This window comes from Erithacus rubecula (genome assembly GCF_903797595.1).
Source record: "Erithacus rubecula genome assembly, chromosome: 11".
Lineage (NCBI taxonomy): Eukaryota > Metazoa > Chordata > Aves > Passeriformes > Muscicapidae > Erithacus > Erithacus rubecula.
The window spans coordinates 23963187-23977367 of NC_136663.1; the positions used below are offsets into that span (position 1 = coordinate 23963187).

Sequence of the window (14181 nt, forward strand, 5' to 3'; positions counted from 1 at the left end):
TGAAAGATCCAAACTGGATAACACAAAAGAAGCAAAATAGCACCAGTCATTCATCTTGCACTGAAAAAATAAACAAGTGTTTTACAGAGGTGTCCATCAAAGGTCTGCTTGGATGTGATCAAGCAAGATTAACTTTTAGCATGTAATATGATTTTATTTAGTGATCTTTCACAATATAAACCCAGGAAGGAATACGGTAAGAACAAAAACTGCTTTGGAAATAGCAATGAAACCCAGGTGCCTGTTCTGCAGGATGGATGTCTTTGCAGCTGAGGAGTGTGACAGGAGCAGAGTTTGGAGGAGCAGGGCTCAGTGTTGAGGATTCAGACAGCAGAGTTGAGGAACTGAGTGCACATTTCCATTATTGTGATTAGCCAGCATTGGGTTAACTACACTTTCAGAGCTCCCATCTGTATTCTCAAGCAGGAATTACAGCACTGTGCACAAAGTGTACAGGACAGTGCAATAGCCTGTCAGCAGTATTAATTCCCACCATTACAGCTATTTGGCTTTGCTTGGTTCCTAATGGTATTTAAACAAATACAGTTCTCTCCCCACCTCTCATGTGATTTTTCCTTCTTTTGTTTAAGAACCTGATGGTTATAGAACACACATATTTATTATTCAGATGGTTCATTTATTAAGAATAAATAATTTAAGCACATTTTCTTCTGTTTAATTAACACATTAGCATCTGCAGTGTATATGGGAAGTAATGTTTATATTTATACTCATTTCTCAGGCTATTTGTTTTCCTCTGCTTGATGGCTACTGTGCTTATTCATTTAAAGTTCCTGACCTGCAGAAGTCTGCAGAAATGTTTGCAAACTTCTACAGAGGCAATGGCCTCTATGATAGAAGTAGCAAAATGCTGCCTCATTCTCTTCATGTCCTCTAACTCGTCCAGGGTGATTTAAACCCATGCAGCAAGAAAAAAATAACCAGGATGGCCCTAGGCCTGCTTCATGCTTGTTGGGAAGAAACATAAATTACATCGTTATTGCTGCTGCATTTGGCACACCAAAGGAAAACCATTACTTTATATTCACCAAAACACCACAGTTTACTTCCATTCTTTTGGAAACTTCTTTTTCTATTCTGTGACTGCATAGCAAACTTATATGTACCAGATAAAATGCCTGCTTATTATGGGCTGATGTTTGGACTGGCTCCTCTCCTTGCTTCCCCCGTGCAGCTGCCGGTCCCTCCCTCGGATGGTTTTATCTAGGCTGGTGTTTTCCGGCTCTCCCTCTCTCTTGCTGCGCTTCGGTTGTGGGCTGTGTCTTGCTCTCTGCCGTCTGCTCAGCTGTGACCCCCTCCCCTGGCTGCTTTGGCCGTTTTTTTCCCTTTTACCCCAGCTGTTTTGTCTGTGCCCCCGTGTTGGCTTGTCTTGGGTTTGCTTTTGCTTGTCTTGGGCTCGCTTTAGCTTGTCTTGGGCTTGCTTTGGCCTGCTCCCGGCTGCCCCTCCCCCTCTCTCCCTTCTCCCTGCTCCAGGGTTTTGCACCAGCTCCGGAGGACAAGGATCTGGACTTCGGGGGCCGCTGCTGGAGGTCGGCTTGGGAGGCTCTGCCGCTCTCCCCGGCGAGGACCGGCTGGGTTCGTCTCATCTGGGTTTGGGTTGGGGGAGTGTTTCTTTTGTATTTTTGTTAATAAAAGTTTTTTCCATTTTCACCACAAGAACAATTCTTTCTGAGCTCAGTGAAGGAAGGAATTGTAAAAAAGAAAGGGGTGGGGGGCCCTTTGGAGCTCTTTTTCCCCAAATTTGTCCTAAACTTGGACACTGCTCTATAATGCTGTACTTAAATGCATTTTCTTCTTTAAAATTACACTTGTGCTCCTTTCCCTTTTGTTTCTCCAATATGAAAATATGCTGCCATTTTCCTGTATAATACATAAACACCTTTTAAATGTGATCAAATCTACATTCCTGTACCTTAGCTGGTTGGTTATTTCTAACTGTACATTAACATTGTTGGAATCAAGGCTATAGGCACCCAAAAAGATTATGTGCTTCTCATTTTTGGTTACACAAACACATCCTAAAATAAAATGAAGAACTTTGAACCTTAGACCCTGATCCTACAATCAGTTCTACAATGGGGCTTACTGCAGCATCTGAATTATGTGTATTTACATATTGAATTCTTTTCTATGGGTGACAAAGTGGCTTTTATCATGTTAAAATATATTCTTCTTTTATGATTTCCATTATTTTTGTTGCTTCAGTTATTTTTTAACAGTACAATAACCCCACTTTATACCAGAATATTACTGATAAATTCTCTCTTCTTTGTTACTTAGAAAATCTAATATTCACCTCGATATTAAAGACTTTTATTCAGAAAACATGAGCATCCCAATAGTTAAAGCTCCCAGCTGAATCTCCTGATACGTAATGAGGTAGGATCGACCACGACCTTGGAGCAACCCAGATTTCTTCAGCAAACACTGCCTGTCAGGGTTAAATACTGGCCTCCAGCAGTATTTTGAATCCACACTAGGGAAATTATGATAAAAATAATCTTTACATCTCCAGACTCAAATGGATCTTTCTGATTGACTGCCTCTGGTGCCAGGTCTGTGTCAATAATTTGCAGGGAATGCATGGCTGTGACCTCTTCCCCCTTGCTTTAGGATTTCTATTTTACAGGACCAATAAACCATGTCAGGAGAAGGTGGGAGTCCTAGAGATGTGAATGGATGGATCTGGGGTCAGAGGCAATCATTCAGCACGCTCCTGTTTGGGACTAAAGGATACATCTCCCTGCTGTAATGGTGCTGTCAGAAATGTATGCAAGGAAAAATTGAAGGATACACTCTTTCAGTTAAGCAATGATTAGAAAGAAAGAATAAAATGAGTAAAGGATTTTGCTCTTGCTTTCTCCAGTCCTGATGAAGGCTGGAGGAGTTAATGAGGACACTGGGGTGCAGTCAGCATTAAATAGAAGAGGTAATGGCAATTATCTATTATAAATTCCTGCACAGTGCCATATCATCATTACTGTTTGTAAACCTTTCTATCCATCTACATCCATCACCTGTATGAGACACCAGCAGAAGACTGCAGAACACCCAGGTTGTCACATCAATAAACAAACAGTGTCAGGTAAAAAGGAGCAGAGCTTTTGATTAAGGTACAGAGCTGAAATTAGGTTTTGATTCTGACACCACTGTAATGTTATCTATTGGTGAAGCCTCTTCATCTTTTGTGCTTCAGCTCCCTGGCCATGGAATAGAGCAGCATTTATACCGTTTTATTTCTGTTATCCGGTTTATTTATTTAGACTGTAAGTTGGCTGAGGAGATACTTCTTCCTGTACAACATCTGCCTTGCAAACCTGCTCTCTACATCCTACCACCAAATCAGTTTTATTTGGGATTGTTATTAACAGGCTCCTACTAAAAATGCGATATTTGCCAATTTTAGCTTCCTCAAAGACTTGCTGGTTCCCTGTAGGAAAATACCCTCATCTGAATTATGATGCTGTGTTTTCATATATATATATATATATATATATATATATATATATCTATCTTTTTCAGAGTGTTAGCTCACAGGTCATATTTCTCGCCTTTCACAAAGTGGGATGTTGTGTTAACAAAAGCTTATGCTGCTTGCCACTATTTCTATGCATTTATTTATTTATAAATTAACAAGCTACAGTTCTATAGATTTTAAAGTTTTTAAAATAAGTGAATGCTGGCAAAAAAATTTGATTTTTCTGTATAGCTTTCTGGTATTCAAATTTCTGATTTTCCCTGTTTTTTCTATTCTACTCACGCTCACAAGAGAGATTACATAGTCAAGCAGCCAGTAAGAGCTTCAGAAGTTTATCCCAACAGATTAATTTGGATTTTCTTTGGTCAGAATGCAATGTAACAGTAAATGTGTATTTCCATCTGTCTTCTTTAGCAGATGAAGCATTGCATCTTTGGTTTGGAAAAGGGCTTGTGTTCTTGCCTTTGTACCCCATCCCATTTTTTCTGTGTGTGGACAGGAGGAGGAGGAAGAAATCCTGCATTCCATGGACTCAAAGCAATTTGCCCAACGAGTCATGCTTCTAGCACCACATATAGGGAAAAATAATGGAGAGGAATAGTGAGAGGAACCTAAACCCACATGATTTTATCCCATGACGGCGATGCCCTTGGTGCAAGGCTTCCATTGCATTCTGTGGGACAGCCCTGGGATTGCTCTCAGGCACGGGATGTTCAGGGAACACCAGAGAGCATCCTAACACTGCTCTGTGACAATGACAACCAGGGATCAGCAGGAACTGGCTTTTCCAGTCAGGTGCCTTCGATGAGCAATTTACGGGACAGAGCACAGCTGAGGGAGCATTTGAAGCAGGGAGGGAACTCTGAAAGGAACAAGCTACCTGCAGTAATTCCCCGTGGCTCTTACAGCTTATAGGGAGCTAATACCTCGCAGTCAGTGTACTGTTAATGTGATGCTGTGAGTGTGCTCGTGTCTGTGGGTGCTTTCCGGCTGGAGTATCTCAGCTGTGCAGCCCTGGCAAGGAGCTGCACCCGGCCCAAACCTGTGAGGCCCCAAGCGCGGCTTTCCTCGCCCCCACGGCCTGACCGCATGGCTCCGAGCCGCAGCCTGACACCCTGCCATTCCTCCTTCATTTCTCCCCTTTACAAAACCTTTGCAATTTGTCCTTTTCCTCCAACAAAAGCTTTACGTGCTCTCTTCCCGCCTTGGGTTTCCAAGGCCTTCTGTTTCCCTCCAACTCTACTGAACTGTTACTTTATCTTTTCTTCTTACGTTCCTTCCTTCCAGCTGCCACCTTTCCGTCTCCCGTTCGCGGTGCCCTCTGCATCCTTCACCAAAGCCTCGTTTTCTTCCTCTCCGTCCATCTCCTTCGCTGCCCACCGCTCTGCCGCGCCCCCGCCGACACCCCTGCGGGCAGGTGCGGCCGCTGCCCGGCGGCGTCCGGGCTCATGAATATTCGGGCCTGCCCTCGCCGTGACGTCGCCGCGGTCCCGGGGGGGCCGGAGCCGCCCCGGCGCTGGCAGCGAGGGCGAGTGACGGCGCGGCGGCAGCAGCCTCCGCCCGCCGGCTGGCCCACAGCGCACACAGCGGGCCGGCAGCCGGCACCAGCGCCGGCGATGCGGAGGCGCCTCTGCTGCTGCTGGGGCCCGGCGGCGCTGCTGCTGCTGCCGCTGGGGCTGGGCAGCCTGCTCGCCGCCAAAGGCAGGTACCGGGGCGCGGGCCGGGCGCGGCTGCCCGCGGGCTACGGCCGGGCGCTGGGGCGGGGGAGCGGGCGGCTCCTCGCCCTGAGGGGGGCTGAGCGGGGCTGCCGGGCAGAGCCGCCGCTCCCCTCACGGAGGGGCACAAAGTTTGGGCGGGGGCTCTGAGCGGGTCGGAGCGGTGCCCGTGGCTCGCCGGCTGCGGCTGTCCCGGGGCGGTGCGGTGCGGAGCGGCCGGACCGGGCGGGAGGTGCCGCTGCCGCCGGGTGAGGCTGCGGGAGCCGCGCTCCGGCCGCAGGCTGGGGCTGGGCGGAGGGAGCGCAGGGGAAGCGCTGTCGTTCTCCGGGGCTGAGCGGAGCAGAAGCGCTGTCGTTCCCCAGGGCTGAGCGGAGCAGAAGCGCTGTCGTTCCCCAGGGCTGAGTGGAGCAGAAGCGCCGTCGTTCCCCGGGCCGGGACGGTGACCCCGCGGTGCGGGGCGCTCGCCGCTGCGCTCCCCCCTCCCAGCCAGCCGTGCCCCTTCCAAGCGCTCCGGTCGCTTAGGTGTCGGCTGTTTCTTCCCTCTGTTCTTTTCTTTTCCCTGGCATCGTTGCCCTTCAGTTTAGGACTGGCTTTCGAGCTCCATGTTTTAGAAACTTCGTTTTGCGAACTCTGTCACAGTCTATTTTATATAATTTTCAAACGTTTCAGTTGCTCTCATTTTTGTATGAGGCTTTGGTGTTCATTTGTGAACATGTGTGTGAGAGAGAAAACTTCAGTGTTGGGCATTTGTTTTCTTAACAAAACCGCAACCAGGTGCTTGAGCCGTAACTTTGTGAGGAATTTAATTCTTTGCAGCAAATGTTACTTGACTTTGTGTATATTTACGTGTGTGAGTAGCAGAAAGTGGCGGTAGGAAATGAATTGCTCCTTCTGTTCCTGACCCAGCGTGCCTCGGTGTGCTGGTGGGAATGCCGTGTTTTCTGGTCAGATTTACGTACAACACGCAACATTTCGGTGGAGAGGAGTTAATTTCCTCCTCTTCGTTTTCTAACATAATCCAAGGTAGCTATCTCCTTTATCGGGATCTTTTCTGTGGATGTCGTGGTCTGTTAACCGGCCGGCAGTTCATCAGGCGAAACGGGGCCGTTCTCTCGCCGGGCTCTGCTGTGCCTGTGACCGCTGGAGGGCTGCAGAGAACGTTTTTGGATAACAAATCTCCCAGTAGCTGGTGGTTAAAAATAGGCATTTTAAGGTTATTTATATTGATGTTCAACTGCTTTAAGTGTTTGATTATTACTTTCTATGCCTTGTTTCTTAAAATTGTGTCTTTTCAAAGACTATAGTGCAGTCTTAATAAATGAAAGAAAATGTCTTGGTGCTGTATGCAGTTAATATCTGATATGCTTTCTCTTCCTCCACCTGATCGGCAGAGGAAATTGAAGGTTTATTTCAGCAAGAACCTCGTGCTGTTTTCTACTTGTTCTGTTTTTCTACAGTAAGTAAGTTTCAATTTAAAAGGCATTTAATGGTTATCTCATACACACAATTGCAAAGCTTGGTGCTGTAACCATAACCTGGACTTGTGGCTGGAAGGTGCATTCTGGTGGGAGATGGAGGTAGGATGTGGTGTGTGCAAAGCTCTCCATGTGCCCTGAGCATCCCGTTGCATAGGGGATCAGAGACAATCAAAAATAATTATTTCAGTTCTCATCTCACCTACTTTGCTGTGCTCTGCTGCTACTCATTCTAAAAACAAAGCCAAGCCCCTTCCACCCCCATTCCTTTTCCCCATGTTCGTGAGGATGAGAAGGATTAGAGGCACACTTCTGTTCTCATTTTACACTCAATAGAAAATAACAATTTTTTCACTAAATATCTCTGCAGAATAGGCTGCAAAAATTGTTTACTCACAATAGAAAGCAGGAATCTGCCCCCCCCACCCACCAAAAAAATCTCTAAAGTTTTCCAAGGAAAAAGAAATGTGAGGCAACATCAAAGTGTTTAGGAGGTGGCTAGTTACAGAAATTAATATGTGTATTAAATATGCATATGCAATTTCTTATCTTTGCAGCAGATTATTGACACTGAGATCTCTAGCACAGGGCCCAAAAAAATCACAATATTGGACAGAAGAATGTTTTAAGTATTAATAGATAGCTTTGCTCAAGAGCAGCAGCCTTTCTGGTCTATTGGAAATGCATTAATGATGTCTGGAAATTGTATGAACTGTCTCTTGTGGTCTTCAGTTATGGAAAATAAAATATGCTGAAGGAAAGGTTTTTTTTCCCCCATCATATTCGAAGTTCATAGGTCCATGTGGTCACAGGCAGGGAGCAATCTGCAGAACTTTTTGTTTCCCCAAATCTGTGTGAAAGGCTGATGTCTTAAATAATTTATTATCTTATTCTAGTATGTGCTACTAAACTACTCAGTGAAATCTTAAAAGGGCTGTTATAGCTAAATTTCTTGTAAGACCCAATTAAGCAACCTCTGAAATTTCATTGTATTTGAACTTCATCATTACCATAAAAAACATTTTAGTCTTAATTTTTAAGTGCAGCCAAAAGCCCCTCAGTGATATGAATATCTAAGAATATTTGATTCCGATTAAATGAATTACTTGGGCAAAACTGAAGTCTTAGGCATTGTGGACATTTCCAAGTTAGTGGAACATTCAGTCTCACATGGCAGGTCTGGGGGGTGAGTCCATCAGATCTGAGTCTCAGCAGCAGAGGAACAGCTGAGCCAGGGAGACAGAGCCAGAGAAACCTTGCAGCCTGGGGGAGGGAAGTGGAGGAAAAGCTTTGAGAACACACTGAGATCCTAGAGTCTGGAATTTTCTGTATCGCTGAGTGTTTCTTTGTATTCATTTTTATAGTAAATTGTAATGAAATGCTTCTTGTTATCAGTTCATAGGAGACATTAAAAAAAAAAGAAAACAAGAGCCTTCTTTTGAACCTCATCCAAAATACAATGAGGAGCAATGTCTGGCAAGTGTTTAGGTCAGAAGATGGGAGGTGAAGCAACTGTGCATTCTTTTGCTGGTGTTTCCTGTAGCTCACCAATAAACCCCAATAAGGACATGTAAATTTTTTTCATTTTTGTTTCTTTTCATCACTAAGTGGAGTTAGGAATCCTTTTTTCTCCAGTGTTTTCATTGAAAAGCAGTTCATGAAGACTGACTCGTGTGTCTCTCAGGACAAAAGATTCATCTGAATGTGAAGTCTGGGTGTCAAGATAATGAAATGATTCAGAGGTCTCAGAAGACAGAAGTCAGTATTTGATAGCAGCTTAAGTATTCAGGTATTTCAGCATAGAAGACTGACAACTATATTTAAATTGTCATTATGAAGTTAGAGAATGTTTGCCAGTCAGAATCATATTGTTAACCAATTTTAATTTCATCACTTGGAAGGCTACCAAGACTAGCAACTTAAGAGCTTCCAAAGCATATTTTAATTGTCAGCAGAGTGTGTACCACTTAAATAACACCCTCCAGTGTGTCTTTTGTCACCTCCTATTAGGTGGCTTGTGAGCAGCCCGTTTCATCCTTTTTTCCACTCTTTAAAGTGACTGGTTTTGAGCTCCGAGGGTTGTATCTGTGTCTGTACACACCTTCTCCTGCCCAAATTGCACACTAAAAAGGGATCTCAATTTTTATTAACTGTTTTTTTAAACATCCAGCAGCTGTACCTGGTGCAGCTCACTGGGGGCTTTCAGCACAAAATTCAGGACACCTGTAATGCTTCAGTATTCTGTTTCCTTTTATGAGCTGCAAATTTACTCTGTTAAGAAGGTTAAGGATTGGGATCTTAACGATTAAAAATGTGGAAGTGTCGATTTGTAAAGTGCAGTTTAGGAGAGTTCACTCTAAATGCTTTCCAATTCTTTGCTGTGTGCATTCCAATAAAAATGTATATCATGATTGCCTATAGTTGTAGAGCAAGGGAGTGAGTTACCTCGAGTAAGTTGTTAAAACGTTATGCATTATAATATGCCATCAAAATTCAAGTGACTTCTTGAAAAAAACAGCATAAAGGCTCTGAATGTGCCTCTTTCACTGCATCAGTTAATTTGGTACTTGTTCTTAATAACTAATATTAAAAAAACCCCAAAAAGTCAGTGTTTAAGACACATAGACTCTAAGTAGGTTTTACCCTCCCTGCCCTGAAATCTTGCTTTATGCGAAAGATGGATGATTCTTAAAATCCATTTTTTAAGGAACTGTTTGGGTTTGTGCAAGTCTCTCATGGTGCTTGGTGGTGAAGTATCCCTGATGCTGCTGACTTTGTGGTACAGGTTGGGTGTCTGCAAGATGTTCAAGCTTGGCAGAAATTAAAGGGATTGTAAAAGTGATTCAGGTGTTTTTGAGCCCTTAGGGGTCTGAGTATTGTCGAGATACAGAGTGTGAGTTCATCAATAGATGATTTTAGAGTATTGGGCTAGAAAAGCTGATTTTTGCAGTTCACCTAAAAACATGTCTTGGAATAGAATACAAGTGTATGTGCTGAATTGCAATTCATTTTAATGGAGCTTTTCTCTGAATTGATTTTAAAGATGGCTCTGCATGGATTTGCAGTTTCCCAGCAGTTAATGCTGTTATTTGGATGTTTGGTCTTTGTGTGTGGAATCGTGACCTTTGTTAAATCAATGTGAGATTTGCAGTGTATCTTGGTAGAATTGGAGTTTCATCCTTTGTGTGTTTTCCTATAAATGTAAACAGTTATTTCAAAGCTTTTAATGTCGTTCTGCTAATAGTTTCCTTTATCCAAACAGGAGTAATGCTTGATTTAATCTCTTTCACCTTTTGGCTTCCTGTGGTGTAACTGCTTTCATTGAGCCAATAGAACTGTTCTTGGTGGCTTTTGTTTGTTTGTTTTGTTTGGGATTTTTTGTTAGTGTTTTTTGTGTTTTTTTCTTTTCTTTCTTTTTGAAGTGCTTTTTGTTAAACTTATAACGATTAACTGTTGGCCAAGATGGGTATCCTGCAGGTTTCAGTGTGGTTATTTTCCCCTGTGTTGAAGCAGACTGTGTGCTCCTTGTCTGTGTTGCAGCTCCATGATTCCTGGCTGGCACTGGGTAGATACTGGGAGTGTAGTGAAGTCAAGCAGTGCTGCACTCTCCCAAGGTTTCACTTGTGCTCATTTTGTGGAGCTGTTTCTTGTTGCTGTTATAAATCAGACCAATCTCTAGAAGTTTCATATGCCAGATATGGATAGTACTTGGCTGTTTTTCTAATAACAGTGACTAAGAATGACATTTAATTTACTACTACTGTGCTTTGCATGTCTTAGGACAGTTAAAATGAAGTGGGACACCTTTTATTTCATTTGATGAAAATTGCAAATATTAAGATTCTGCTTTTGGATCAGCATTCATCTATCACTCATTTGCTAGCAGACTGGAGTAAGTAAAGTAGGTGAGAAAAAATAGACTGCTCATTTTGGGACTGATTTCCTCATTCTTTCTCATGTAGATTCTTCTCTTACTGAATACATGTCATTATCAACACTGTGTATGTGTTTATGTATGTACTGCATGTATGTGACCATTATCAGCTTACATGGCTTTTCAGACACTTGGGTATTTTCCTACTTAAACTCTGAGCTTCTGAAACCAACCAACTAAGAAAGTTTAGCCTTTTATCCTCTAAAAAAAGTAATAAACCCTACCCCAAAGGGAGGGAGAAGTGCAAAACTTGTGCAGGTAAATCACAAAATCTTAGAAACACACAGGAAGTGATGAGAGTTTCCCTCCTAACTTGGTGGGTTGTTTTTGCCTTACACCTGGCTTTTGGAAATGCAGTCAAAGTCTGACTGGCTGTCAGCTATTACACCCCTTGCCTATACTGGGTTGCACATTTGAAGTAGCTGGGTTGAATTCCTTGATTGTGAGAGGAGCTTGTAAAACATGGGTAGGTGGAACCAAGTTAAAATCATTTGTGAACTCTGTCTAAAGGTTATTTGTGTGATAAATTATGTTGTTTCTGAAATTTGGTTTGGAGTTAGTTTCACAGAGGCTACTAGCACAGGTCAGTCTGGGACAGAATGCATTGGCAAGTATATTTGAGGCATTTCTGAAGAAACTGTATAGCAGTCGTGTTTGAAGGGCGATTTTTTCCCTTTTCCTTATGAGAGCTACTTCAAAAATTCCTGAGCTACAGCTGAACAGATGGTATTTGCCATTATTGTCAAGCTTAGATCTTAAAAGTTCATTTTTTTCTTCCTTAGTTAACAGAATTTTGAATTTGTGTTGAAAAAGGAAAACCAGAAAGATGTTAAATGTCTGATTTATGCTTAATTGCTTTAAAAAGTCAGCCTTTTGATAGAGGTCTTTAAACTTGGCAAAGGTAGACTCAAACTCTTGATAGGGTGTCATAAAGGGAAAAGCATTGCCTACTGAAGGCAATTGTAGTTGGTTTTTATCTTTTTCTTGCTCAAAAAAAGCATAAAGACTGTGTGTATAGAGTGATCAAAGTGCAATTATTTCAGTGTTTTGCTGAAGCAAAAGGCACAAGATGAGATAGTGTTATTGAGATGAAATAATTTGGAGAAAAATATTTTGAGGTTTATTTTGGGAAACTAAAGTAATTTCTGCACTCCTCCTTTAATGGCGTTGTGGAATATGTGGGCCTGTTCCAATGGCTGCAAAAATAATCGAGAAAAATGCATCTATTTTCAGTAGGGTTGTATTACTGTTCAGCTGTCCCTCTAAATTTGTAGGAATTCACAAATCAAAAAGAACTGGAGCTGCTTGTGAAGATCAGCAAAAATATCTGAGACAGTATTTTTGGTGGAAACAACATGACCTAAAAAAAAGTCAGTCTGTTTGTTGGATGTTTGACTTTCTAATGATAAAATAATTTGAAAATGTTAAAATGTTTTTTCCAATATGTTTTCTTTTTAGTAATTTAAATCAGTGTAGATTTGAATATAATGCCTTTATTTAGAAAGTACTTTAATTTGAGATGTAAAAGAGGTAGTTCCCTTATAAGTTCAGGGGAAGGATTAATTTTTTTCCCCCCATCCATTCTGTAAAATACAAACTTGTCTTCTTTTTCAGTAATAAAGACTATTCTTTAATGTACAGGAAATTACTAGGGGATAAATCCTAAAATACTGTAATGATTTCTGAAACTCTGCATTTGGACGTGAAGAGCTAAATCTGTGCATGGCTTGGCTTAACCTTCTCTGGAAGTGCTTGTAGCTGACCAGTAGAAATGCTGTCTGCACAGAATGAGGCTGTGCACTTACTTTGCACAATAGAGAACATCCATTTACAGCAGGAGGAAAAGCAGTTTGGTGTTTGATAGGCAAAGCAGTTGGCAAATGAAGCTCTGAAGTTCTGAGGCTTCAGTGCTTTCAGCACTGCAAACCCAGCAGAGGGACAGGAGCCCTGTGTCTTCAGCCTTCTCCAGAGAGCTCAGATTGGTGAGAACTGAAATTCTGTCAACTTTGGGGTGTGTGGCCTTGACTGTATTTCAGGAAGCAGTTCTCCTTGAGACCACAAATTCCAAAAATAAGGGCGAAGGAATAAGGTCTGTTATAGAAATTTAATTATAGACCAGCTTCTGTTTCTTTGGAAGCTAATAAAACCCAATATATTTTTGCAAGACTTGCCAATATTGGCAGATTAGTGGATTTAGTGAAACCTTGAGAATAGCTGAAGGGTAAACTGGGACATAGAAGGAAAATTAATTTTAGTCTGTGTTTAAGTTCACCACTTTCTATACTAAAATACCTTCTACAAAGTGCTGACTGTAGCATAATTGTAAAGTATTTTTGAGTTTATCTTTGCAAAATATTTCCTGGGTATCTTTTTGCAGATCTTGTCTAACCCTGTTCTTTTAGGCTGACTGCACGCCGGAGAATTCTCTTATATTCTGCATAAGCAATTACTCTGATATAATTTATGACCTGCTGACCTTTTCACTTTCCTGCTGCAATGATTATAATGAGTGTGTTGAACAAAGGAGGAAATTGAAGGCCAAATACACAGGGGAGTTGAATCACCCAGGAGCTGGAGAAGTCTGGTGTAATCTGTGGGCAGGGAGCTGATTGCAGTCTTTTCCTGGGGATAATGTGCAGATCTCTTTCTCAGCTATTGTTGCACACACAGGAGGAGAAATTTGATGATGGAGAGGTGAGGCAAGCAAGGAAATGCACAGTGGGAACTCCTGGAAAAACAGCACCAGTGGGATGCTGCTTAGGGACTATTCTGCACTGTTCTGGGCAGCACTGACAGCTGTGTCAGTCCCTCCTCACTGGGCAGGGAAGGGACAGGAACATGTGGGACATCACATGCTACTCTTGGTTTCTTCTCTGCCTCATAAGAGAGGTAGCACTTCTAAGGCTCCAGAGGCTGGGGGGCCGAACTGAAGGGCTCTGGTTACAGAGCAAGTGTTTTTGCAGGTTGACTTGTAATACTTCAGCTGGTTTCACATTTGTTATTATAGGTTAAATTTCAAGTCTGAGATCTAAATGTAAAATTTACTAAGAACGCTGTAAATTTGGCAGTATTTTTGTGATGCATAGCAGTGTATGTAGTGAGTCTGTCAAAATTCACCACCGTGTGATCCCTGAGAGATCTGGAAAGCGGAAAGAAAATGAAGTAGAACTTTTATCCTTTCACATTCTTGGGCATGGAGAAATTAATTCCTCACAAGTTAAGGCTTTGCTCCTAACTTAGTGCTTCTTGTTGCAGGGAATTGATCTGAAATGCAGAACTGATATTTCATTTCTGTAGTAAAAAGTGCTGTTTCATTTGGTGTTCCCATTTTTGGGTGGAACTGACTGCCACCAGCTTTGTATGACCTGTCAGATGGGGAACTTGCTTTGGCTAAACTTTGGACTGCATGCAGCCAAACTAAGAGTGACTTCTGCCCTTCAAAGGGATAGTTCTTCTGACACTTGCCAAAATACCTGGCTCAGAACAACAACTGCATCTGCCTTGGGAGGAGCATGCGTTCCCCTGTGGTCCTCATAAAAGGTGGGCTGCTCAAATTGC

The 14181-nt window shown here is 42.5% G+C and overlaps 2 protein-coding genes across 2 annotated transcripts in view; both read left to right on the top strand.

Annotated features, from left to right (window-relative positions):
* The window catches only part of MRPS22 (mitochondrial ribosomal protein S22), a 403791-nt gene that overhangs the window by 187626 nt on the left and 201984 nt on the right, over positions 1–14181 (top strand). The window lies entirely within an intron of this gene.
* CLSTN2 (calsyntenin 2) overlaps positions 4933–14181 on the top strand; it is a 318016-nt gene continuing 308767 nt past the window's right edge. The window contains exon 1 of the mRNA XM_079315409.1: positions 4933–5200. Coding sequence (XP_079171535.1) covers positions 4948–5200 — 253 coding nt within the window. The 5' untranslated portion in view covers positions 4933–4947. The remainder of the gene's footprint in view (positions 5201–14181) is intronic.